This window comes from Melitaea cinxia, chromosome 6, assembly GCF_905220565.1.
Source record: "Melitaea cinxia chromosome 6, ilMelCinx1.1, whole genome shotgun sequence".
Classification (NCBI taxonomy): domain Eukaryota; kingdom Metazoa; phylum Arthropoda; class Insecta; order Lepidoptera; family Nymphalidae; genus Melitaea; species Melitaea cinxia.
The window spans coordinates 14,425,656-14,452,918 of record NC_059399.1 but is presented as its reverse complement, the minus strand read 5'-3'; the positions used below and the strand labels follow the sequence as shown (position 1 = coordinate 14,452,918).

The 27,263-nt window shown below is 35.4% G+C and overlaps 1 protein-coding gene across 1 annotated transcript; it reads left to right on the top strand.

Annotated features, from left to right (window-relative positions):
• Nucleotides 1–132: 132 nt before the first annotated feature.
• LOC123654416 (MAP kinase-interacting serine/threonine-protein kinase 1-like) lies at nt 133–26,955 on the top strand. The gene is made up of 7 exons (XM_045590324.1): nt 133–505; nt 10,885–11,073; nt 12,375–12,616; nt 16,076–16,345; nt 16,956–17,177; nt 18,225–18,418; nt 25,178–26,955. The coding sequence occupies exons 1-7, from the start codon at nt 469–471 to the stop codon at nt 25,482–25,484; spliced, it is 1,461 nt and encodes a 486-aa protein (XP_045446280.1). The 5' UTR covers nt 133–468; the 3' UTR covers nt 25,485–26,955.
• Nucleotides 26,956–27,263: the final 308 nt, after the last annotated feature.

The window sequence follows — 27,263 nt, the reverse complement described above, 5'->3', positions numbered from 1 at the left end:
ACGAAAAAAAAATGTAAACACGTCAGCGGAGTGAGCGAGCACGCATGCGCAAACGAGAGGCCACAACATCAACGACGCACTCGTTGCGGGGCATGAGGTAAGGGGTTAGAGGGACGTGCGCCGCTCAGATCTGAGCCGGCAACGGGCAGCTCTTCAGTTGGATTTTAGAACATCGAACGGGCGGGCGTGTGTAGGATGGATCGCTAGCAACACCAGTAGTTTTTTTCATTCCGCCTTCTAGCAGTGTTTGTTTATTACCTTCCGGCACACTTTCCGTAAATCCTTCTCGACAGTGGTGCTCGTAATTTCTTTAGTTTAGGCGTTTTAGGTTTTTATCTTGTCTTAAAGCGCCGTTCCGATTTCACGTCGAGAAGGCAGCCGCACAAGTTTGAAAGCGGCCTTTTGAGAGTAGTAACACCTACTCGCAATTTTGTTATAATTTAACAACTTATCAGAAAACAGATCAGAATGGTTAAGAAAATATCAGAAGAGAGTGTAGATAGCGGTAAGTAAACAATTACACATATTTTTCTTTATACTGAACATTAAACAATCCTAATATCATCCTAATAAATATCGACAATCATCTTATTGGAAAACTTTTGTAGTAAAATTTCTTTACGCACGCTTCACTTGGGATTAATCTAGTGAATGACTGAAGAGAGCGTTACGAATACTGTGATCGGGCGAGGCGATCGGAAGTTGAGGGGGAGATTTAAGTTAGATGGAGCTAAAGAAGTTTTACTTCAATCGTGTGGTCTAAAGTTTTTTCCTAGTATTCTGTTTTCAGCATTCTTTGTTACTTAAAAACATTCATTTTAATAACCAAAACGAAATGGACAGTAATCACCGTAAAATTAAATATAGAAGCTTAAAAGCAAAAGTTAGTAGATAAAAATGTAAATGTTGGTTCATTTAAGCCATTTTTCGTAATTTCTCGTAAATAAATATTTTTCTATCAGAGTACTCTATTATAAGTACAGCAGTGATCTATAACTTGAAGGTAGTAAAAATACATATCTATACATTAAAAGTAATATAGGTATGTGTTCTGTTTCATAGTTTTATTTTCTGGAATCTTATGTATCTATATCAATAAATTAAAAACGTTTACTAGTAGGTATAATTGCATCATAAGTTATGAGTAATGCTAAAGTCAGTGCATGATTTTCATCATTTTTGAAATCTTAAAATAAGTGACGAGTTTTAGTATTATCAGTAATCTAACAAGATCATTCTTATGAGACTTTTTTGTGTCAATTGATTTATTACAAAATTAAATTTGCATTGTTTAAGCTTCATAACACTGTCCATTCCTAATACTCCACAATCCTGTATCTAACAGGCCTGTCGTAACTTGTGACGCGTCATTTGGTGCAGATAATTATGTGACTTTACAAGTTGCTAAGTTCTCTACTAGTACTTCAATGATTCAATGACATTAGTTAGGTCTCTACTGAAGGTTTTGTTAGTGTGAATGTAATTATTGGAGTGAAGAAATTACTCGCGCTCTAAAATACTTAGAATTCAGTTTTAAATGCTAGCTGTAAATTCTTGCAACTGTTTTGATGACTGTACTATTTTTAACCAACTTCCAAAAAAGGAGGAGGTTCTCAATTCGACTGTATTTTTTTTTATTTTATTTTTTATTTTTATGTATGTTACATCAGAACTTTTGCCCGTGTGGACCGATTTCGACAAATTTTGTTTTAATCGAAAGGTGGTGTGTGCCAATTGGTCCCATTTAAATTTATTTGAGATCTAACAACTACTTTTCGAGTTATATCTAATAATGTGTTTTTACTTGACGCTTTTTTCGTCGACCTACGTTGTATTATACCGCATAACTTTCTACTGGATGTACCGATTTTGATAATTCTTATTTTGTTGGAAAGGGGATATCCCTAGTTTGGTACCGTGATAAGGAAACTAGGATCTGATGATGGGATCCCAGAGGAATCGAGGGAAACTCTCGAAAATCCGTAATAACTTTTTACTGGGTGTACCGATTTTGATAATTTTTAATTTAATCAAAAGCTGATGTTTATCATGTGGTCACATATAAATTTTATTGAGATCTGATAACCACTTTTTGAGTAATCTTTAATAACGCGTAGTTGCTTGACTATTTTTTCGTCGATCTACGTTGTATTATTCGAATTATTGATGTGCTAATCTCAAATTGGTCATATGTTTTTATTAGAGCTTTAAGTTTATTTTATATTATGGTTTTATTTGATGTTTTATGTTTTACTTAATTTTTACCATTGGTGTCTTTATTGTTGCGAAAAATTAAACAGTGCGATATCAACTGTTTTTAAAATATTTACTAAAAGAAGAATATAATTTGAACAATGTTATATCTTTTTTATTACTTTACGTAAAGTGAGCGTTTTCAAATCCATTTGTTATAGTTTACTATTAATATTATATAATAAAGAAGACGTTTTTTCGCGTAGTTTCATTTATATACCTACATGTCTTGAGTTTTGTTAAATAAGCCAAGCTTATGAAAAAATACTTAATTTTTTTACTAATTAAATGTGATAAAGAAATTAAATTTTAAACAAATGGAATTGTTACTTTAGTTCTTATTTTGTTTTGTTTGAATGGTATTTATTAGTTATTTCGAATGCCTGTGGAACGATTGTTTCATGGTACGTTTACTGGCTTTTATCTATGAATGCGTTAATAATTTCATACAATTTCTTTATTATTCGCTTGTATTTTAACATGGCTGCTGAAGCGCGACGCCCCGCGCTGTTCATTGTCAAGGTCACCTAACATCAAACTGCGCAACTAGCCATACTGCCTTGTAGTGATGTGAACCGGTTTTTATAGAAACCGATAATCACCGGGTTTTTGTTCGATTACTTATGAATTATTTAAAACCTTCCGATTCATTATCTTGTTACCGTAAAAATGCCAAAAATAAAAGGTAAATCAATTACTAAGAGCTATTACTTGATAACATAAGCGCAAAGTGTTAACTACATGCTAAAGTAATCAAATGTGGTGAAGGAACCCATTTTTGGTTTGGCATTAAGAGAAATTTTCAAGTTAAAAGTTGATAGAGTTGAAGACGGTAACCAGCCAGGAAACAAATGAGCATCTCCATTGGAACTACACAACACAAAGGAACAAAAACTCTGCAACCCGTATTTTTAACTACCCTTAAAATGATCGTAGCAAGTATCAAAAAGAAGAATGACAAATAACGATTCAGCCTGTAACATCCTATTGCTGGGATAGTTGTCTTTCTCTATGTAGAAGAAGGGTCAAAGGTGAAATGAATGAGTGGAGCAGCGTGGTAATCTACCACGCTGCTCAGCTGATTCAGCAATACTCTATAGTTGAAAATGAGAGTTAGGAATTGGTATAAATTTTGAACTAACCTATAAATAACCAATTTGGCAGAATATTAGGTACAACCTCATGTTAGAACTTTACCATCATGTAAAATTACAGCTTGTTGGCACGCTTGAATATTGAAAAATTGTTTCACTAACCGCTGATTTGTTGTTTAATCAAAGGTTTGATAATTTGCTCATTCTTACTGCTCATTTCAAAAGCTTTTTAACTTGCTATTGCTGTAGAGAAATTGACTGAGAGTGCAAAAACTAACTGAAGTTGTGAAGAATTTACTAAAAATTATCTGCTAAATATAAATACAAGTATTTAAGTTCTTCTTATTCTTAAATTACAAAAAAAGATTGTTTCGAAAACGAAAAAAAAAACCCACTGAAATTTACATCAACAAGTAATACAATGTATATAACTGAAAAAATAATCAATTAAGTATGCATTATTGAGAATTACTCCTTATCAGATCTCCACAAAACTTAAACGGGTCCATATGATAAACATCAACTTTCGGTTACAAAGAGAATCCAGTAAAAAGTAATGAGGTAACAAATCTAAATAAATACAGTAAAATAAACTCCTTTTTTAGTATTTTAAAAACCGTTTTTTTTAAAGTAATTATCGGTATTTATCGGTGTTCAAAATCATAATCGATTCACATCACTACTGCGTTGGTATATAACATAGTACCGATATGTGCAAAACCAGAAAAATCCTCATTGCTATTTTTAAAATAGTCAAACATTTTAATTATACCAGTTTGACGAAGTCGTCAGACATAAAACATGTTTGGTATTGTTGTTTTCACGTAGGTATTGTAATTGTTAAAAATTTTGTTCAATAAAGTTTTTAAATAGTAATAAATGTTACGTATTTGTAAACTAATAACACGTAAATATTCAAGAATGCCGGACAGACAATACTTTAGTTGTAATTTATTTGAAACGTGTATGATCTAAACATCATAGTTTCCCTGTTGATAAACGAAGCAATTTTCGTTATCCAATCGAAGTAACCTTGACCGTGACTAATGTTATGGTAAAGCATAATGAAAAAATTTGCTTGCTTTTCCACAACGATAGTCTAATCGATTTCACACGTGGTTTCATAGGACGTTCTTGTTACTTGCCTAACAACAGCTAAGTACATACATATGCGCATATAGTTATTGTTTCGGTGTAAAAGTTATGATGAATAATCAGGTAATTTAAGGAATAAAAATAATGTTTTTTAGCGACATTCGAATTTGTTATTATTTCAGTTATAGAAACGTTCCAGCAAGCTATTTTAATTTTTTGTTCTGTAGCAGTTACGGGTTTTATTTTTTTTATGAATTAATTTTTAAAATTTGTTCCGACCGAATGATTTATCGTCGTTGAGCGTAAACTATTGAAGTTACACATGATTTAAATTTAGACACGGTTATTTCACTACGTAACCATCACTACCCCAAGCAGTGGAAATAGGTGAAAAACTCTCGCTAATTAAATTTAAATGTATGAAATATATTTTACGCGAGTAAAGTAACAGAGAATAACGATAAATTTATAAATTAATAATAAAAATCTATAAATATCTGTAACACTATCTATAACACATACACGGTCGTCTGTCCCTACGGTAAGCAATTTAACTCTTATGTTATAAGTTATAGTCGGCTGATATAGCTACTTATTATTTTTTATATCATATTTAATACTTAATGAAGGCGACGACCGCGGTATAGTGGGTATAATGGTGCGTGTGCCGTGTCGGCGGCGCCTAAACACCGGCGGACAAATATTTATTTCCAATCTGGTTATTAGTCGTTGTGAGTCTCCCCACCGTTCCTCGGAGAGCACGTTAAGCTGTTAGTCCCGGTTGTATCATGAACATGTATCTGATAGCGATCGTTACTCATAGTAGGGAATATATCCCCCAAACCCGCATTGGAGCAGCGTGGTGGATTCAACTCTGATCGGAAAAGTGGCCTGTGCCCAGTAATGGGGGTATTACAGGCTGAAATGTATACATATATCGCACTTAGACAGGAGGCGGGAATCGAATCCACAGTTCCTCGGAGCAGAAAGCAGGGTTACTACAAATTACGCCAACGGGCTAGTGAAAATATTAATATATTGTATATTTGCAAGCTGCACATACCGCTTACATAAGTCGCTCGTATATGGAACTAATACTGACCAGTGAAAGCGGTTAGGTAAAATGCACAAATAGCTTCGCCCTCATCAAGATTTCACTCCGATAACTATCTGGTTTAGCGACAGTGGCAGGTCTAGCAGGCAATTTATTCAACATCACTACAATTAGTGTATTCAAATGTGATGTTTGAGTAAAGTTATTACGGTTTGCGGGTCATTTAACAGAATATGTTAGTCTTTTTAACAGACTTCAGAAAAAAGGAGGAGGTTACTCAATTCGACCGTATATAAAAAAATATATAATATACAACACAATTATCTTAAGCATTTGTCGCAAAGAAATTTGGCTTACCGTTTTATAGTAAGGGCAATATCGAGCAATAAAATTAGAAAGTTGGTCTGTTACTAACTGGAGGGTACAAAAGTATTGAGTTCTTTATTCAAATTATAGATCGTGGTCAAGATTATTACAAACGACTGTAATAGAAAGTGGAAACTTTACCGAATAGGGCATAACGCCGGTTTGAAGAAATAAAATTTTAAAATATAGTAGTCATTTGCCGTTAAACGTTGATAAATAATTATAGGTATATTTTGTGACTAAAATAATAAGAAAGATTCTTTAATTTTTTTTTTAAAGAACGAATGTGTTTTAGCTTTTTTTAACTGTCGAAATAAATGTCATCTTATACTTTCGTAATTTTAAACGCCATGCGAGGTAAACACGTAAAACACGCCATTTTGAACGGAAGCTATTAGTTACACATAAGTAAGCTACACTACTACTAATGAACGTTATAATAACGTCACGAAAAAAAAGAACGTGTTGAATGAGGTTACAATCGTTATTCCAACCAAATAAATCTGTATGTGTATTCGTTTCACGACAACACTGACGTTTCAGAATTAGTTCTCTTATTTTGACTATATACAAGTCGTAGGCGGATCTTATTGTATCTGTAACGTATTTCATTTATAAAGACTATTTCCATTACAGTGAAATATAGTTTTCTAAACAAATGTTGGTAAACAAAGATTTGAGTTAGATGATATTATATATGTACAAATTGTAAACAGGAAATTGTTACGTTAAAAGAGGCGATTGTACCAGTGGGTGTGCCTCCTGATTGTTACAGCCGCCATTTTATTGCGCATTTACTATGTATCCTGTGTTTTATATACTTATTGAATGATTATAGTACATTTCCAAACAAAATTGTTCTGTATTCCCTGGCTTTAAGGTCTTTGAGCGCTCCCTAAAATTAAAAGCATATCGTGTAGCTCTATCCGAGGTCATTTTGCGTAATTAATAACTATCAAGCTCTATCGAACTTTAAATATGGTATGATTAATATCTGTGTTTTAATTTATTTGCATTTATTACAATTGACTCAGAATGTAAAGCTCAAATTGTTAAACATACCAACATACTTTTAGTATCGGTCACAAGTTCTAGTTCTGTAATTAAAGTTTATGTTAATGACTGTTGCAACCGTAAGTTCTGAATCTCGCAGATTGTTTAGATGTCTCAAATCTCTAAGAGTGCTTGTAACTAACTATAAAACAAAGTTATGACAAGCTGAAATTTAAGCAATAAAATTTTTACATGAGTACCTACTATGATATACCTACTATCTGGAATAAAATTAAAAGAAGGATAAGTTATAAACAAAGACTGAATGAATATTCCACGTTCGTGTTGTGTTTATGCCGGTAACATTAAATATTGGTATATTAACGCACAGGTATTGAGATAGTATCAATAAGGAAACGAAGCTTTTATATTATTATTTTACGGAATAGTCAAAGATGCTATTTTTAATACTATGACTTATTTCAAATGTAGTTTTGCAAACTGTATTAATGGCTGAGACGGTCGACTGATATGGAACACTAAATGTGTTGTAATATATCGCAATAGATAACAATTTTAAAGGTGTTTATTATGAGTTAAACAGTAAGGTAAAGGATTGAAAGGTTACTTTAGGTTATCAGAGAAAAGAATTCATACACTTATAGTTGAAATGATCGCGTAACGTGGGCGCAGAGCGCACAGTCGCACACGCAGCGATGGGTGCGGCCATGTAGGTCGTTGAACCGGCTTTGTTTGCCAACTCAGCTGTACTCACGTCTCCGTCTGAATAATATTATCGATGATATAGCGTTCTCAATAGATACAAGGGCCGATTGCTACTAGTCATTAGCATAATACGTCAACTAACTTTTTTTACGTATTCAAATACAAACGACGAACTCGGTGAAATCGTTACAACACAATGATATTGCAGAAAGCGTATAAGATCCATCGACGCGGGTCATTTATTGTTTTCGATAACATATCGCGAACGGTTTTAACCTTATCTTTTTAAAGAGAAAATTAAAATTTTAATTACTTATCATTTTTATAATTTCATTTTCTGTAGAAGATTGAGAAACTTTATTTAATATATTGTACAATATTTGCTAATATATTGTATAACGTCCCTTCAAAGTATTGTGGACGGATGTGAAAGCTGTATTGGCATCGGCTATGGTTACACGTTGGAAGGCTACCGTTCGAGATAAGATAACTTCAGGTCACGATCTGCTGCTAATATTAATGTTCACCAAGTGTGAACTTATCTTTAGAGGAATCTTAGCTCTATACATTAAATAAAGACATTTTGCAATCGATCCTCTGTTCTGAGGACGACCTCGTAACATTTCGGATTTATTGTTTTGACCTAAAATGAAGGATTATATTCAAGTATACAAAGATATTAAATCTGTCATTTTATTATGCTGTCAATTTATTGACAGATAAATCTATTTCAACTAAATTATAATATTGAAATGTAACTATAAAAATACTTTTATATATATGTCGATAACATCTTCTAAAATGACAGTAATTCCATAAAACTGTGATAATAATGTTAATTTCGTCAAAAAAAGTTATTGATAAAACAAAGTGTAAAACTACAGTCACACTGTATTTCAACAAAGGTTACCTCAGTAAGTTAGAAATCCACTTTGAAAAAAATGTGATTATTATTGATTTATTTATTTATTTATTTATTTATTTATTTATTTATCCATCATTAATTTTTAATAAAAGAAAACGTTTACCTCCTGTAATAAAAATATGTTGTCATATTTCTTTTGTGAAATTAATTATGTTCAATAACTGATTAGAGAATAATAAATGTACAGAACAACTAGAAATAATGAGATAATATTATCTACAGATACGGATAACCTTGCGTTACTTTATCAAGCAAAATAAATAATTGAATTCATAATATATATTATTAATTAGCGACCCGCCCCATCTTCGCACGGGTGCAATGCTGATACTAAATATACTACAGAATGTCATTATTTATAGTGTGAAGCTAGCTTATGACATGGTTATTAACATACTAACAACAACATTCAAATATGCGTCGTTAGATTACACGTTGTTACAGAATGCGTTGAAGAAATAAAGGTTCACTGCTCGTTCCCCGTAGGTGATAGCGTGATAATATGTAGCCTATATGTTGACCCGACTTCTTAATAATATTTGTGCCAAATTTGAAGTAAATCCATGCAGTACTTTTTAAGTTTATCCCGGACATACATACAGACAAACAGACAAAAATTCTAAAAACTATATTTTTGGCTTTGGTACCGATTGTAGATCACATCCCAAGTATTCTTTTAAAAAAATATTCAATGTACAGTTTTGACTTTCCTACGATTTTATTATAATGTATAGATATCATTGCATCTTTATTATTTTCGTAAAACAACTCATACCATAGAAATAGATAATGAGATCATATTATGGGACTTGACAACAAAAATGTGAAGTATTACTCACTACCGATTCTTAACATTAAGGTTTTAGACCAATTGGCATAAATTGCTTACCGTATTAATGTCGTTTGAAATTGTTGTTATTTTTTTTCTGATTTGTGTACATTTCACATGAAGTAAACTATAAATTCTTTTGAGAAATTAGAACTTCTTAAGAGCCATTTCACAAAAATCGGTAACAATCCGCGAAATTGTAATATTTTGACGTCGATAATCTCAGTGTTGGATGCAATAATGTAATTTATATTCTTGAAATATAATAGAGCAACCTTTGTTGTAGTCCATAGTCAGATCAGAATTTTGATTTATATTATGTGTATAAAATTATTAACCTTTTCATCAGCCTCCTCCCTGGGTAAACGGTCGCAATGTATACTTTGAAGTCCTACTTTTCAATAACCTCTACGTTGAAACCATTTTAAAAAAATATCATAATATGTGGAATATAATTTTGTTGTCCACTATCATAGATTTTTATTCCATTTGTATCTCTATTAAACGATAAAAAAAAATTAAAGTTACGAATATTTTCCAAATAAGTACAATTTTAAAAGCGATATTTCTCTTAGAAAACTAAGAAATTTTAACGAACTATCTTCATCAAAGTAAACTTACATCATTAAGGAATACAAAAATAATAATTAAAAGATGTAATTATTTTTAATACATTTTATATTAAATAATAAAAAGATAGTATATATTGCCACGCATCAAGCCCGGTAAATCAGTCGAGCGCTAGCGCTCTTAGAGGTAAGGTCCACGCCAAATTCTGCGCAGCCGTCTCTTTCGCTCACACGCGCCAAGCGCCTGTTGTTATAGCGGATAAAACGCATTTGATACTTTCATAATAAAATATAAATAAAATAAACATATTACGAAAATGACTGTAAAATAATATAATGATAATTTCTGTAAACAAATGTATAATTTAATTTTCTTTTCTCACACTATCAATATAAATAGGCATTTCAATCTGTTTGTCTTGTTATTTGTTAATTAATATGTTTGTCGGTGTCGATGTCATTAAATGCTTTTTTATTCATATCGTAAATATTAGATTCATTCGTAAACTGAAAAAACTAAATCAATTTAAAAAAATTGTTTAATAAAATTGATTTTTTTAATTTTATTTTAAATTTATTGACTGTTGTTATATAACATACTTGAAATTTTTAAAAAATTAATTATGTAAAAAACATTTTATACCATAGTTATAATTTTTATTATACATCAGAAAATGATCACGATGGTCTTTTGGTTGTCACACTATACGTACTAGCACAAAGATCGCGCGGCTCGTACGATTCGCGCGATGCGACCAAAACCTAAACTTGCAGAGCGTAAAATTGTGAAATGGCTCTTAAACCGTAAGGTTTTTTAGACTACTTCTCTACTTCGATTAAGTACTCATAATATATAGTTTTATATAGATACTTAAAAGTTAATAAACAATATAATACCATTATATTTATATGTAAAAACGCAAATTAATCTTACAAGTTTAATTTTATTATTATAAATAATGTGTTGGTATTGTCAACAGGCGTTGGCAGAGGCAGTAGCCAGTCGGGGAGCGAGCGCGAGTCAGATGAGATCCCGCGAGGGCCAGAGGCGTCAGCGCCGGTGCCCATCCCCGACAGCGAGGACCTGCAGCGGCGTAAGGAGGAAGCGCGCAGGAAACGCCGCAGGAAGAAGCGCTCCGGCAGCTCGGTGGTCACATCATGTTTCCAAGGTTTATTCACTTTTTTGTCGACTAAATTATTTTATCACTTTCTAAGGGGCCATCCAAAAATTACGTCACACGCTTAGAGGGGAAGCAGAGGGTCGACGGAAGTGAAATTGTGTTACAAGGGGTGGGGAGGGGTCCAAATATTTGTAACATCATTTCAATATAGAAGTATAAAAACATGTAAATTACAAAGTATGTGACGTCTCATAAATATGACTAGGTACTGCAAGTACATAATTTATGAATGGCCCCTTAAACGCATTTTCCTATGTTCATACCATGTTTGGTAACAAACAAATAAAAAACCGACTACAATTTACATTGACAAGTATGGTATAATTATTTTACTAATTATTAGTGATAACGAAAAAAATTAATTGTTTTTAAAAATAATTTGTAGGAACTGAGCTTATGTCTGTAATTCGGTTTTGCACGTCGTGTTGCAAACTACTTGTTCGCAGAATTGCGTATCAGTTGGTTTCACTTAATTACTTTGGTAATTTAATTATTCAGTTGCTAGAAATTTGCCAGTTATGTGACAAAACCGTAACAGTACACTTGAATCCCAAGTAAAGCGCAACAGTACCTCTAGCTATTTTTTCTAAAAATTCTTTTCGATACAGAGAATGACTTGGTACATGTTAACAACTTATCTAGTATGTAGATTGTGTGGGCCTCACAAATATTTGTTATTCCCAGTTGCTTATCGTATCTGATAATACCGGTTAACTCATGTTAGTGAGATTATCGTTTTATTCACCTCTTAGATTGTTGGGTAAAAGATTATGAAAATTAAATTTGAATAAAAGTATAGAAAATATCTTTGTTGTACACGCTTGTAAAAATATATAAAGAACCAACAGATAGCATGTGATGCATGAGTACAAGTCAGTGTTCAGTTAAAAGGCTTCAATGGAATACGCGTTCTAAAAATGTGCAAATAAAATCCATTTATTTACTTAGCGCATGATGCAAAGAAAATGTTATGATTCATGTGCAATAAAAAGCATCATAGTTGCAGTTTTTTTTTAATGTTAATGGATTACTACGTAGTGTAGAAATAAGCCCTGCTTTTGCATTTTTTTGCATTGTTGAAAGCCATTCATTTAAAATTTTAACTGAATTAATGAGCACTATATAAAACCCATTTGTAGTCTATAGTATTATTGGACTTGGGATGAATTGTATTAAATCTGTCCTATTGTAATACGGCAGTAGAAACAATACAAGTATTTGTTTAGCAATTAAAATTAGATTTTACACTTTTTTTTCTGTAGTGAGTATAATTGAATTAAATTTTTCAGACCTTTACAAGCTAACAGGCGAGGTTCTGGGCGAAGGCGCGTACGCCTCGGTTCAAACTTGCGTCAACATATACACGGGGCAGGAGTTTGCAGTGAAGATCATCGACAAGGTACCGGGTCACGCCCGCGCCCGGGTGTTCCGCGAGGTGGAGACATTCCACTACTGCCAGGGACACCCGAACATAATCCAGCTCATTGAATTCTTTGAGGACACAGACAAGTTTTACCTTGTCTTCGAGAAGGTGAGAACTCTGAATATATTTTAGAGGCTTTAAAATACGTCACGTGGAATTTTACCGTTTTCGACCCACTACCCTCCTGCTGTCACGCTGTCACACTTACAGTGACTAGGTACAAATACATAATACATAAAGCTAAGCGCTCTCCAAAAAATGATTTCGTGATTAAAAATAGCATACACAAAAATTATGACAAGTCATGTTAACGTAAGATCTCCCACCACCACTCCCTTATTTGCAAAAGTATTTTACGTATGTATCTGTGTGTATGTACGTACCTCTTATCGATAATTTCTCTTATCTCAATGTAATTTTTATAATTTTGTTAGTCTAGATATTTTTGTTACGTTGTTTTTAATTCAATATTAATATTCCAGTTGTGTATGGGATGTTATAGTATATATTATGTCCTTAATTAATCGTAAAAATGTAGCATACATATTTTGCTATTAATTAGTACGACTGGCGAATTTTTAATCTACATTCGTACATAATGTTGAATTCATTTCGAAGGTGCTTATACATAAAACGAACTTAGATGAGTGTTAAAAATTAAAGTTTTAGGGCCTGTTGTCTTTCAAATTTGAATTCCACTGTATTTATGAGATATTTATATGAGCAAAAATGAATATAAAAGCTTTTTAGTTTATTAATTGAGGTGAAACAGCTCCTAATGGCCTATTATACCTCCTTATGTTCTGAAGTCTATTCGTAACTTATTTCGATGATAAACTTTATTCATAACTAACAGGCCCCTAACCTTATTCAAGTCAGAAATCTATGATGTATATTTGGACGCAAAACATGATGACTACATTAGCTTGACCTTTACGAAGTACTTAACGGCTTAGGCTTATTTACTATTATACCTTATATAATAATCGTTTCAAACAAGTCCATGTGTGCTTAGTTAATATAAATCTTGTTAAGAGTTACATTACCTTATTTCTCGTACCGTGTTATGATGCCTTTAAATGAAATATGTTAAGCATGTTATAAGTTGTATGATTTTTTTTATTTAATTTAAATAATAATGTATCATACAAATATGTCACTTTGTTTTTATTTGTTTTTGTAGCGTCTGTTCGTAATTACAAGGGGGCATAATATAGGGCACAAGTTGACATGACTCGTAGACTAAACTAGTATAATAATTAAGGTTAATTATAATTAATGTATGTCATCAGCGTCGTTGATGCTTTTTTAACTGACTTCAAAATAAGTAGTTTTCAATTCGACTGTATTATTTATTTATTTATTTATGTTACCTCAAAACTTGCCTGGGTGGACTGATTTCGATGTTTTAAATGGCCACCATTTAAATTTAATTATGATGTGACAAGTACCTATTTTTTGAGTAATCTCTAATAATGCATATTTACTTGACTATTATATTTTAATAGAAATACAATATATATATATATATATACTAGCTGACCTGGCGAACTTCGTATCACCTTATTTTTTTCTGAAATATAATAATAACATAATAGGTATATCAAAATAAAATATAGCCTATCTTTTAAGTTGGATCAAACTGCACACGGTGTGCAAATTTGACTAAAATCGGTTAAGTAGTTTAGGAGTCCATTGAGGACAAACATTGTGACACGAGATTTATATATATTAAGATAACAGAAACAATAAAGATAACAAATATTATGTAATGACGTAATTAAAACGTCAATTTCATGTTACAATCATCATTGGCCTTAGTTCGTCTATTGCAGACGATTTAAACAGTGCCAGACAGACACTGTGTCGCCTAGGTCACTCTTCAGTAAAACGCAGAGTTACCTAATCTCTGCGCCACCCTCTCGACCTCACTGGCTAGGCCTACAGGAACGACGAGTCGATACGTGTGGTGCCAGTTTGGCTGCAGGAGTCTTTCGCATTTTTGAGCTATGCCACGAATGTTTGACGGAGACCCCATTCCGGGTTTCAAATAAAGTTTTTCTTCTCCAGGACCCTGATGATTTTGAGCCAGGATTATCCCTCGATCGCCTTTAACGACCCCCACGGGAAGAGAGGGGTGGTGCTATTATACTCGGCCGACACCACACTGCACAATTGTTTCAATATCTACCCTTTTATTAAATTGACTAAAAATAATACCTAAAATAGAAATACAAATCGCTTTTAGGACACACTTATCTATAACGAGGCAGAATTAACAAACACAAAGAGAAGAAAACGGTAACAAATTCTGTACAATAACATTGTATGTTAATAATGTTAGAAAGTGCACAAGTCGCCTTCAATAATTGCAGATTTCTTCTTAGATTGAGTTCGCAAATGCGTCACTGCGAATATTGCGAGCTTCATCAAACAAAACACAATCAAACATTTAAATGTGTTATACAAAAGTTGCACACATACGCTATTATAGTGTCGGTTTATAAATTGTTGTTTCGCGAGGTTCATTTGCAATGAGTTTGCATATTTATAAGTCAAGGTTCAACTTTATTTGTCAGCGTTACCATTTTAGCCTTAATTTTTATTCAAAAGTGAAATAACGATGAATGTTGAACAGTGTATTTATACGATGACGCATCATATTAATTCGGACGCACCCGTTATATATATACATATACATATGTACATGTAAAAGTATAAAATTATAATGAATAGTTATCGTCGAGTTATATGAACTCAAGACTTTTTTCTACACTTTACGCAATTGTTTTTTTTTTTTTTTAATTACGCTAATAAAGATATTGAGTTCACTATTCATATCAACTACTGTATGAATTGATAACGCTAATAAATTATAATAGCCCATAAACTATTCTATCTATCTATATATAGTTATTCAATCGAGTTAAGGCAGGCGAGGAAGCCGGTTTACACCGGTAAGTGTTAAGCTTTCAACAAGGCCAAAGTTAGTTACAAATGCTACAACATTACGGTCTGTATGCGAATAGCCGTTCCTCGACCATTACCCAACGTTTATTGTATACCCAGTATCACTAGCAAATACCTAAATAATTTTATCGAAACAAAGATCGAAACAAGGTTATATTTAACATTAGTTTGGAAAAATGTTCCTTTTTTCATAATAAATGTCAATTGTTAGTGCTTACAAAACCGGATCTGCGCTGGACCTAGTCTGCGCTTGGGACATTGTTGAAGGACGGTTATATAAAGATATCCTGTCGCATAAAAAATAATAAAGTATAGGGGTAGGGACGTAGAGTAAATGGTGCGGAAATTTTAAGTAGGGACTTTAAAACAAGGGCTGATGCATGTTTAATTGTGTTAATGGTTTAAACATAATATACCAGAGTAGATTAACGGTGTCACGAGTAGATAGATATTTTTTCGCTCCAATTATATAATAAAGTCTCCAATTATAGCATTAAGATAAAGGTCAATCAACGAAACAAACGCCAGTACGTTTATGATAGATAAGTACGTTTGCATTAACAGGTAATGTAATGATTTTTTTTTTATTTGTTACAGATCAACGGCGGTCAACTCCTGTCTAGGATACAGGAGCATCAGTACTTCTCAGAGCCGCAAGCGGCGGAGATTGTTCGGGAGATAGCGAACGCACTCCACTTCCTTCACGGCAAGGGCGTGGCTCACCGCGACCTAAAGCCCGAGAACATTCTGTGCGTCAACCGCGACAGTCTCTGCCCGGTCAAGATTTGTGACTTTGATCTCGGGAGCGGCATCAGTTTCACTTCGAGTCTCGCGAGCCCACTGGCGACCCCGCAACTCATGACGCCGGTAAGACATGAACGCTACGCTACGCTTCAGTCTGTAACATCCCAGTGCTGGGCATAGGCCTCTTTCCCTATGTAGGAGAAGGATTAGAGCTTAATTCACCATGCTGCTCCATGCGGGTTAGCGGATATATTCCCTATTATGAGTAACGATCGCTATTAAGTGTACGTAATAATAAACGGCACACGCACCATTACAACAGTACAACAACCAAAAAAACAGTTATTCATTTTGTGCATTCGTTCTAAAGTTATGAAAGTACATACATGACGTCGATTAGTTTTTATCAATATATTAATAGTGAAGCAAAAACTTTGCACCTCTTTTTACGAATTGCGCAGACGGAGCAGTATGAAATTTCACACACTTATAGTTTATGCAGAGAATGTTAATTTTTTTTAATTATGCATAAAAAATACATTAAATCAGTAAAAAACATTACATACACTACTGTGTATTTGACACACACACACTTATCATAGAAGTACAGTCTTTGACAGCAGAACTTTAATAATCTTCAAACTTACAATTGTAATTAATTATGGTCGAAATTCGACCACCGGGCGACTACTATTTCATATAGATAGGTGGTTTATATATGAACATCGTGCAGGTGGGCAGTGCGGAATTCATGGCGCCCGAAGTGGTATCCCTGTTCGCGGGCTCGGCGGCGACGCACTACGACAAGCGCTGCGACCTGTGGTCGCTGGGCGTCATCGCGTACATCCTGCTGTGCGGCTACCCGCCCTTCCGGGCCGACTGCGGCGCCGACTGCGGCTGGGAGCGCGGCGACAACTGCCGCGCCTGCCAGGACCTGCTCTTCACCTCTATCCAGGTTTGTACACTTCATTTTTTTTAAATGGTAATGGTATACAACTAGGTTGGCAAGCCTAAGCAAGTAAATTTGTTCGTCTGTAAATCTAATATATAAAATTCTCGTGTCGCGGTGCTGTTTGTAAACTCCTCCGAAACGGCTTGACCGATTCTCATGAAATTTTGTGTGCATATCAGGTGGATCTGAGAACCGAACAACATCTATTTTTCATTCCCCTAAGTTATAGGGGGGGGGGGGGTTGAGAAGGTTAATAAAACATATGGCAAAACAACGTTTGCGGGGTCAGCTAGTTACAATATAAGGAGCCCATTCTTGACTGTTAAAAAAAAAACAGTTAATTTGTCTTATCATACAAAATTACTGTCTTTCCTTAGTGATTAATATTTTATTTAAGCATCAGAATAGCATTGATGTATCTGACGCATGTATAAGCTACGGTCCTGAAGCCCTGCGGTCACCAACCCGCTTGCCCAGCGTGGTGACTATGGGCAAAACACACGAGTACATGTCGTTTTTGGCACGAACTTGTGGAAGCCTATGTCCAGCAGTGGACTGTATTAGGCTGAAGCGATAAGCTACGGTAATCGCTTACCACCACGTGAGCGCTTGTTTGCTGACTATAGCTACGTAGGTATCGCGAAGTACCAGGCGAATATGAATCGCGAAGAGATTAATAAGCTACGGTCCTGAAGCCCTGCGGTCACCAACCCGCCTGCCCAGCGTGGTGACTATGGGCAAAACACACGGGTTCATGTCGGTTTTGGCACGAACTTGTGGAAGCCTATGTCCAGCAGTGGACTGTATTAGGCTGAAGCGATAAGCTACGGTAATCGCTTACCATCACGTGAGCGCTTGTTTGTCGACTATAGCTACGTAGGTATGGCGAAGTACCAGGCGAATATGAGTTGCGCAGAGATTAAAAGAATGCTCGTAAATTGCAGGAGGGCCGATCCGACTTAGTTAAGATATCGCAACAACTATAGCTATCGCGAAGTACCAGGCGAATATGAATCTCGAAGAGATTAAAAGAATGCTCGTAAATTGCAGGAGGGCCGATATTCCTTCCCCGAGGAGGAGTGGGCGCACATCTCGCGCGAGGCCAAGGAGCTGATCGGCCAGCTGCTGGTCCGCGAGGCGTCGCACCGCCTGAGCGCCGAACGCGTGCTGCAGCACCCGTGGCTGCGGCGCGCCGACCCCGCCGCGCACTACCCGCCGCTGCTCACGCCGCACAACATCAAACGGTTCATATCTACTTATATATATATATATATATATTCTCTCTATCATTACAGCCTAATACAGTCCACTGCTGGACAAAGGCCTCCACAAGTTTACGCCAAAAATAACGTGAACCCATGTGTTTTGCCCATAGTCACCACGCTGGGCAGGTGGGTTGGTGACCGCAGTACTAGTATTCTCTCTATAATATATAAAATTCTCGTGTCATGGTGTTAAACATTAAACTCCTCCGAAACGGCTCGACCGATTTTAATAAAATTTTGTGGGCATATCGGGTAGGTCTGAGAATCAGCCATCTATTTTTCATACCCCTAAGTTATAAGGAGGGGGGATTAAGCGGGTTAATAACATATATGGCAAAGAAACGTTTGCGGGGTCAGCTAGTGTATATATCGCACCTTTAATAAAACAAAGATGTAACTCAAAATTTGTGGATTTGGAGATTTTACAAGAAAACCCGTCTTCGTCGCGTAAAGAATACGTAGACTTCGACTCCGGCGTTTTAACTATAAGATACAGAGAGATACGCGACTGTTGCTCTCTTTTCTATGAACTGGAACTGACAAGTCAGTTCTTATAAAGTGGCGTGATTCAGAGATGCACCGGCAGTGAGCGGAGATTAAAGTGCTGCCGTTTTGAGTAACATCAAATAATTCGATATTAGATTAAAAGGGATGTAAAATAAAAAGATGATTTTTGTTATACTTCATTCTCTCAGAAAACGCATTTGATAATGATGTGTAACATTTGGATTTACTTCGGTTTTGTTTTAAAAATTGACAAATTTTACAAAGTTAACGCCTAACACTTCAGTTTTATATTGAAATATATGCCTGAGTTGTTGGAGTAATTGGTTAAGTATCACTTTATTGTAATAAATAAGGCTATTTATAAAAGTCACTTTTGTTTACTTCTTTTTATTATTTAGAATGACGAAAGATAAGTAAAAACTTTCAACATTAATTCCCTTTTCGTGTAAAAGTTAAGAATAACTTGTAACTGTTGTGCTTATTTGTATAGGTTTTGAAAACGGAGTCGTCTTAGAGTTCACAATTTTTGTTAAGTTTCAGCGTATCGAGCGTAAAAGTTATAAGATAAACATAATAGTGTATCATTACAACCTATACAGTCCACTGCTGGACATAGGCCTCCATAAGCTTTCGCCAAAAATAGCGTGAACTTATGTGTTTTGCCCTTAGTCACCACGCTGGGCAGGCGGGTTGGTGACCGCAGGGCTGGCTTTGTCGCTCCGAAGACGCTGCTGCCCGTCTTCGGCCTGTATATTTCAAAGCCAGCAGTTGGATGGTTATCCCGCCACCGGTCGGCTTTTTAAGTAATATAATAATAGTGTAATAAGTTTTAATTTTTTTTCATCTGATTACTGTAATAAATGTGAAAGTTTATGAGGATGACGTATGGATGGATGATTGTTACTCTTTTATGGCAAAACGACTGAATAGATCATTATCATTCAACAATGCTGCTATTTTGACGTTAAATAATTATGATTATTATTCATCCTTAAAATATACTACAGTGTTATGAATTATTGTTATTTTAGACTAAAGAAGTTATGCAGGTTGAAGAGGAAAATCAACAAAATACATTATCTCCAGAGGCCAAAAATGTAACTGCAGAGCTGACGAAAATGATGACACCGACTCAATATTTTACTGTCACTTATGAGTTGACGAGAAAAATGACACCTAAATAATACTAGCCATTTACAGTCCTCTAGTTCGTCTTCAAGATCATCTTAATCTAGTTCCGATTCATCTAGCTCTTCTAGCTCATCTTCATCCAGTTTTTCAAGCTCCAATAGTTCAATGCCTACCCAAAACCCTGCCCCACAAAACTTTACAACGGATTGTGAAGAAAAGACGTCTTACACCAATTCACCACAAAATACTGAGCAAAATATGAGCAAATTCAGCTGAGAGAGCGACGAAATTACAATAGTGTGGCCAGTTACAATATTTCTCCAGTATAATACACAGATCTAAGTGACGTCGTCCTGAGTGACGACGATGCACTGTAGATTTTAATACGTTGTTTAATAAGCCTGTCAACAGAAGACATTTTATGTTTGAAAATCAAAGTTCTTCTGACTCTGACTGCAATAATAAACCAAATATTTGTCAATCAGTTCAGCCTATTGTAATGCACTGCTGGACATAGGCCTCCCCAAGTTCGCGCTAGACATCCCGGTTTTCCGCAATCCTCATCCAGCTTACACCAGCAATCTTAGGTAGATCGTCGGTCCAACGGGCCAGAGGACGTCACACACTGTGTTTGCCAAGACGCGATCTCTTCTCCAGGACGCGTCTGCTCCAACAGCCACCGGTCCTGGGCCACAGATGACCAGCCCACTGCCACTTCAACTTGCTAATTCTGTGGGCTATATCGGGTACTTTCGTTCTCTCGCGGTAGTCTCGTTTCTAATCCTATCTTTGAGGGAAACCCCAAGCATGGCCAGTTCCATTGCACGTTGAGGGACTTTATATTTGTGGATCAGTCCCTTCGTCAGTGTCCATGTCTCGGCTCGGTAATGTTAACCCAGGCAGGATGTATTGCTCGAAGATTTTTGTCTTCAAGCATTGCGGAATCTTCGAAGTGAAGACTCGACGAAGCGTGCCAAATGCTGCCGAGCCCCACCGAATTCTCCTATCGGCCTTCTTCTCAAAGTTGTTGCGGCCTAGTTGGATAGTATGGCCTAAGTAAATATAATCCTGAACAACTTAGAGAAGGGTACCATCGATCGATACCTGTCTCGGTATGACTTGGTTGTTAGACATAACTTTCGTTTTGTCCAAGTTCATACAGAGAACGACACGTCGGGAGGACTCGTTTAGACCGGCTAGCATTTGGCCTAACTCATCTAACGTGTCCGCAAAGATGACGATACCGTCGGCGAAATGAAGGTGAGATGTATTCACCGTTGACATTGATGCCTTGTTCAAGGTCTTAAAGATATCCTCCAGCGCAGTGGTAAACAGTTTCGGTGATATTACATCTTGCTGTCTTACCCCACGCCGCAGGGAAATAGGTTTTGTTCTCTGGTCCTGGACATGAACGGTCATCGTCGTTGCGTCGTACATACATCTCAGTACCACGATATATCGCCAGTCGATATGACATCTCTGCAGAGAGTCCAGGACAGCCCAGGTCTCGACACAGTCGAAGGCTTTCTCGCAGTCCACAAATTCCATACACAGCGGCTGATTATATGTCTCTGTCTTTTGAATAATCTGTCGAACAGTATGGATGTGGTCTACGGTGTTGTAGTCATTTCGAAACCCAACCTGCTCTGGTGGTTGGAATTCGTCGAGTCTTATGGCGAGACGATTCTAATGTGCAGAAAATATTGATTCTGACGGTATTTAACTTAGGGTTTCACCAACCAAAAAAAGGTCAGTGTGATATATGTGTATCATATGATAATTCAAACAATGAGTAAAAACAAGATGATAGACAATATAAGAAAGAAGAGACTGCTGATTTTTATACTATTTACTAGCTGACCCCGCAAACGTTGTTTTGCCATATATGATAACTTAGGGGTATGAAAAATAGATGTTGTTCGATTCTCAGACCTACCCGATATGCACACAAAATTTCGTGTGAATCGATCTAGCCGTTTCGGAGGAGTTTAACTACAAACACCGCGACACGAGAATTTTATATATTAGATTATTTGTGGTTAGTAATTATTTGTGATTTTAGGAGATATTTACTAGAGACTCATCATCATCATTACAGCCTATACAGCCTATACACTGCTGGACATAGGCCTCCACAAGTTTACGCCAAAAATAGCGTGAACTCATGTGTTTTGCCCATAGTCACCACGCTGGGCAGGCGGGTTGGTGACCGCAGTACTGGCTTTGTCGCACCGAAGACGCTGCTGCCCGTCTTCGGCCTGTGTATTTCAAAGCCAGCAGTTGGATGGTAATCCCGCCACCGGTCGGCTTTTTAAGTTCCAAGGTGGTAGTGGAACTGTGTTATCCCTTAGTCGCCTCTTACGACATCCACGGGAAGAGAGGGGGTGGCTATATTCTTTGGTACCGTAGCCACACAGTACCCGTAGCCACACAGTACTAGAGACTAATTGTACCTAATTCTTATAATAGTGTATAGTTTTTGTTTTGTTTAAAAAACAATATTTGTAGCCATAAAGAGATATATATAAATATCGGATGATTAATAAAAATTTGTTTAATTTAAAAAAAAGGTGATAAATTTCAGTTTTCGTTTTATAAAAAAATGATGCATTAGTACATACAACATCATAATTACAATTAAATAATCATAAAACGAAACATTGTGATTTATTTTTAAAACTTTTTGTTATGTTTTAATACTAAAGAGAATTTTTTTGAAATACTTCCTAAAATATTAAGTAATTTTTGGCATAAAGAGATTTAAGTCGGAACTTTTTTTTCATCTCCATTTTACAGCTATTATAGATTTTAACACAGTTGTTTTTCTATTATTCTATTAATCTCTGTACTTTAAACTACTGATATCAATAATAAAAGTCATTAAAAGCATTACAAATAATTGGTAATTTTTAATCAAACACAATGCGGAAAAAGTGCTAAACTTCAAACGCCAATTCCCACAAATTGCGATTTTTGAGTTACATCTTTGTTTTATTAAGGGTGCGATATATTCATTCTTTATTGCACTTTAAAAAAAAATCATAATTACAAGTCATTTTTACAAAGAATATTGTCAAGGGCGACCTTATCTCTGTAAGAGATCTCTACCAGTCTACCCATGGTGGTGAGAGATGATGTTACCGCGGGACTCATAAGCGCATTTGTGATAATGTGAAAAAAAAACTGAACAAAAAGTTAAAAAATAATAAAAAAAGCCATATACTTACGTATATAATGATACGTGAAGCTAAAACTTTGTACTCCTTTTTACGAAAATTGCGCGGACGGAGGACTATGAAATTTCGCAAAGTAATAGTTTATGGAGGAGTGCAGAATTATAATGTTTGTTTTAAATTATACATAATAATTTGTGCTGGCAAACAAAAAAAACCTACTTCTATTACATCAACAACGTAGGTAGACGAAAAAATAGTCAAGTAAATACGCATTATCAAAGATTACTCCAAAAGTTGTGATTAGATCTTGATGAAATTTAAATGTGACCACATGATAAATATCGGCTTTCGATTAAATTAAAAATCATCAAAATCGGTACACCCAGTAAAAAGTTATGCGGATTTTCGAGTTTCCCTCGTTTTCTCTGGGATTCCATCATCAGATCCGTGTTTCCTTATCATGGCACCACACCTGGGATATTTCCTTTCCGACAAAAAAAGAATTATCAAAATCGATTTATAAACGACGAAGTTATCCCCGAACATACATATATGATTGAATTGAGTAAATCCCCCCCCTTTTTTTTTTGAAGATGGTTAAAAAATACATTAAATCAATAAAAAAACATTGCACACATGGTCCCGGTTGTTATCACTAATATTTGATAGCAATCGTTACTCTTAATAGGGAACATATCTGCCAACCCGCAGTGGAGTAGCGTGGTAGAAGTTCCAGTTCTTCTCCTACATGGCCAACAGATATTACAATTTGAATGCGTTTAATAATTTGACAGATTACGTTTGACATATGTAGGAACGCTTTGACACTTGATAGAATAGATAAAAAAATTATAAGTTCGAACACTAGGTATGTGGAACTCATTTTTAAACAATTTACGTTATTTGAAAGCAAAAAAGTATTTGTGACCAGAATCAAATTGTAAAAAATATAAAATAATCTAGATACTAAAATATTTCTAGTTGTAATTTTTTTAGTATTATACTATAATTTATTTTTAATGTAGTTTTGCTTGGTTACTAAAGCTATCTAAAAGCATTAGTAACATACCTTTCTGTATAGCACAATGTAAGAAATATAATCGCTTACCTTGGATAAGTAATAAAGGTCAAGAGACAAAGTAATCTAATAAGAAATACTTTGTTAGGACTGATAATACAAATTTTATGCTAACAAGGTTAAGAGGGATCAATGTGTCCTTGTAGATGTAAATTAATAGTAATGATACACTTAGTATCGGAGTTTATTTGTGTTAGATACCATTTTGTACATTCTCTCATATTATAAAATTAATCAAGACATAATTATTACTTTTGCTCCAAAACGTTGAAAATAATAATTGTATTTGTTCTTGAACAAAAAAAAAAAAACAAAAAAAACTGACTAGTCTACACAAATAAGTATATTTTAATACTCATTATTAGGTATAATTCAAAATTTACCTGTTAGATTTCGCTCAGATTTAAATTAAACCACACTACAAGCATCAGCATTCGAATAAAAAAGAATCGTCAAAATTGGTATCACCCATAATAATAGTTATGAGGTAACACATTACAGTGTAATTGTTAACATTCTTATTTGAAGTTTGTTAAAAAATGGGGAGGTTCTCAATTGGATGTGTTTTTTTTAATCAAAGGTTGGCGTTTTTCATTTAATCTCAGTTAAATATGATTAAGATTCAAGACAATTACTCAACTATTTTTTCGAAGTCGTTTTTTTTTCGTTTGCGAGCAAAAATATTCGAAGTCAATTAAAAATGACAAGATATCAGCAAAGCTAATGTAGTATAATGTCATTGTTAACAGATGTCACAAATGCTAATGATACTTAGTACATAGTGTCACTATCAACACTCGTACAGTAGTGTCGGAAAAGCTAATGTTGTGTCGTAATTGCCAACAGCAATATGTCAGCTCGCAACCTGTCCAACTTCGCGGAGTCCGCGATGGCCGTGAACCGAGTGATCCAGCAGCACTTCTCGATGAACTACTCGTACATGGAGCGGCCGCCGGCGGCGCTCCGGGGCAGCAAGTCGTGCCACCCCAGCCCGCCCGCGCCCGACCGCATCCTGGAGGACGAGCTGGAGCGCCTCGCGCTGTGCGAGCGCCGCTGCGGCGACTGCTGCGCGCCCTTCGGCCTCTCGCCGCCGACTGACTCGCAGCTGCTGCGGCGCCGCCACCAGGCCGACAAGCCCCTCCCCGTCCACTAGCCTCCTGCACCCCGAACACCCCCTCCCCTCCGCCACCTCGAACGATCGGCGCTCCAAACCCGATTACGGTCACTTTATGCGATCTGTCTGATTTTTGATACCTCAGATAGAATATGGGCATAGCTTCTACGGAGGCTTTGTTCAAATTTTAGCTTCGGTGTGCGAATTTACAGATAGCTTAAAGAAATGGCCGTTCGAACTTATCGATTGTAACATTTCAATAACTTGCGCGCTAGTGATCACGAATGCGATGAAAATTTTGGACATATAACGCGTGTGATACCGGTGCCCTAGACACCCGCCGATTTGCGAGTCAACATTGTGCGGCCGTGCTTCCTCTATGCCGTTCGTCTTTCGCTTCTTCGAAGTAGTTTCTTCACGCGTGACAGCGACGCCTCACATTCCAGCGGACGCGCCGGGTGTGAACGGTTCCAGCGAAACGGTCACCATCGGACCACCACCTGTGCCAATGGATAATAATACCTCCAGTGATAGATCCGATCGCAGTTAAAATGTGAACGGTACTTAGAACTCTTAACAGTTTTATTTGAGCCTTTTAAAGATATATTTTTATGAATAAATAAAAACGACTGAATAGTTTTTATCGATATGTAGAGTATTTGTGAGTTTATGTTGAGGCGGCCACGCCGAGACCGAAACCGGTCGATAAAATCGTATTATATTGAGATAGTTGTGCTGAACATACTTTATTACAGTTACAGATTAAATGTTATTTTGGATTTATAAAATCCGATATTTTAAATTGAGCTTATATTGTGTGATTGCCTTTTGTTCGTGACCTATCATATGCAATAAAATTTTGTTACTTTCGATAGCGTTTTCGGATACTAGTCTGTTTATGTGATTGTTTTTGCATTTTTTTGCACCAACGATGGAAAACCACATCTCATAATTTAAGAATGAATCAAGTTAAGATTTATATGAAAGTTAAGGACAGTATGTGACATTTTCGCTGAGAGGTTCAAGTGTAAGATTGTATAGTACGCATAATTACAAAATATGAATGAAATTCTCTTTGTATTGTCTCATGTGTAAAGGGCACTCGTGAACTGATTTTGTATGAAATGTCATATATTTTTGACCTGAACTGTGTTGGTTAAGTGTTGCATGGGGTTCCATGGAACTGCCATAAAATTGTGATCAGTTTGAATACTTTTATATTGCTGAAGAATGAAGTGTTATAATAGTGTTAAGTGTAGACTTGCTAGAATGTAACCCTGCATACACGTTGATTGGAAAAAGGAACACGTAGCGCCACCTGGCCTTTAAGTTGTTTTTTCACAAATTTTATTGTTTATTTCCATATTAATTGCAAAATCTAACTTATTCTTTGTTCCCGGTGGCTTTATCCAATCAATACTAAACTTAACGCAGTACTTTGTTAAAATTTTGTTTTTCGACTTAATTATTGATTTGAACTGTCATTTGAAATACAGATGTTTGAATTTTCTTTTTGTATTTTATTTTTATACCCAAACGTGTGTATTGTTAAACATGTATTTTATAGGATATTGGCAATCGATTGCAATTCATGCTAGCTTCATTACGCAATAGTTTTCGCTTTTTATAAGACTGTCGTATAGATTCTTCGATGTACTTGAGACAATCCTATTAACAAACCTTATTTGACTGTATTCCAAAATATACTTTAATTAAGGGGAAAAACTAAAAGTAAACGGTCTTATAAGAGAAAATTAAAAGTACTTGAGCGTTGTAAGCAATATATTACATAAATGATACGTGAAAAGTAAAGTCGTA

Excerpts from the sequence above, each read along its gene's own strand:
- LOC123654416 (XM_045590324.1), top strand. The coding sequence starts at position 469 with ATGGTTAAGAAAATATCAGAAGAGAGTGTAGATAGCG. Across the intron at positions 12,617-16,075 it reads TTTACCTTGTCTTCGAGAAG|ATCAACGGCGGTCAACTCCT; the intron begins GTGAGAACTCTG and ends TATTTGTTACAG. Across the intron at positions 18,419-25,177 it reads ACGCCGCACAACATCAAACG|CAATATGTCAGCTCGCAACC; the intron begins GTTCATATCTAC and ends AATTGCCAACAG.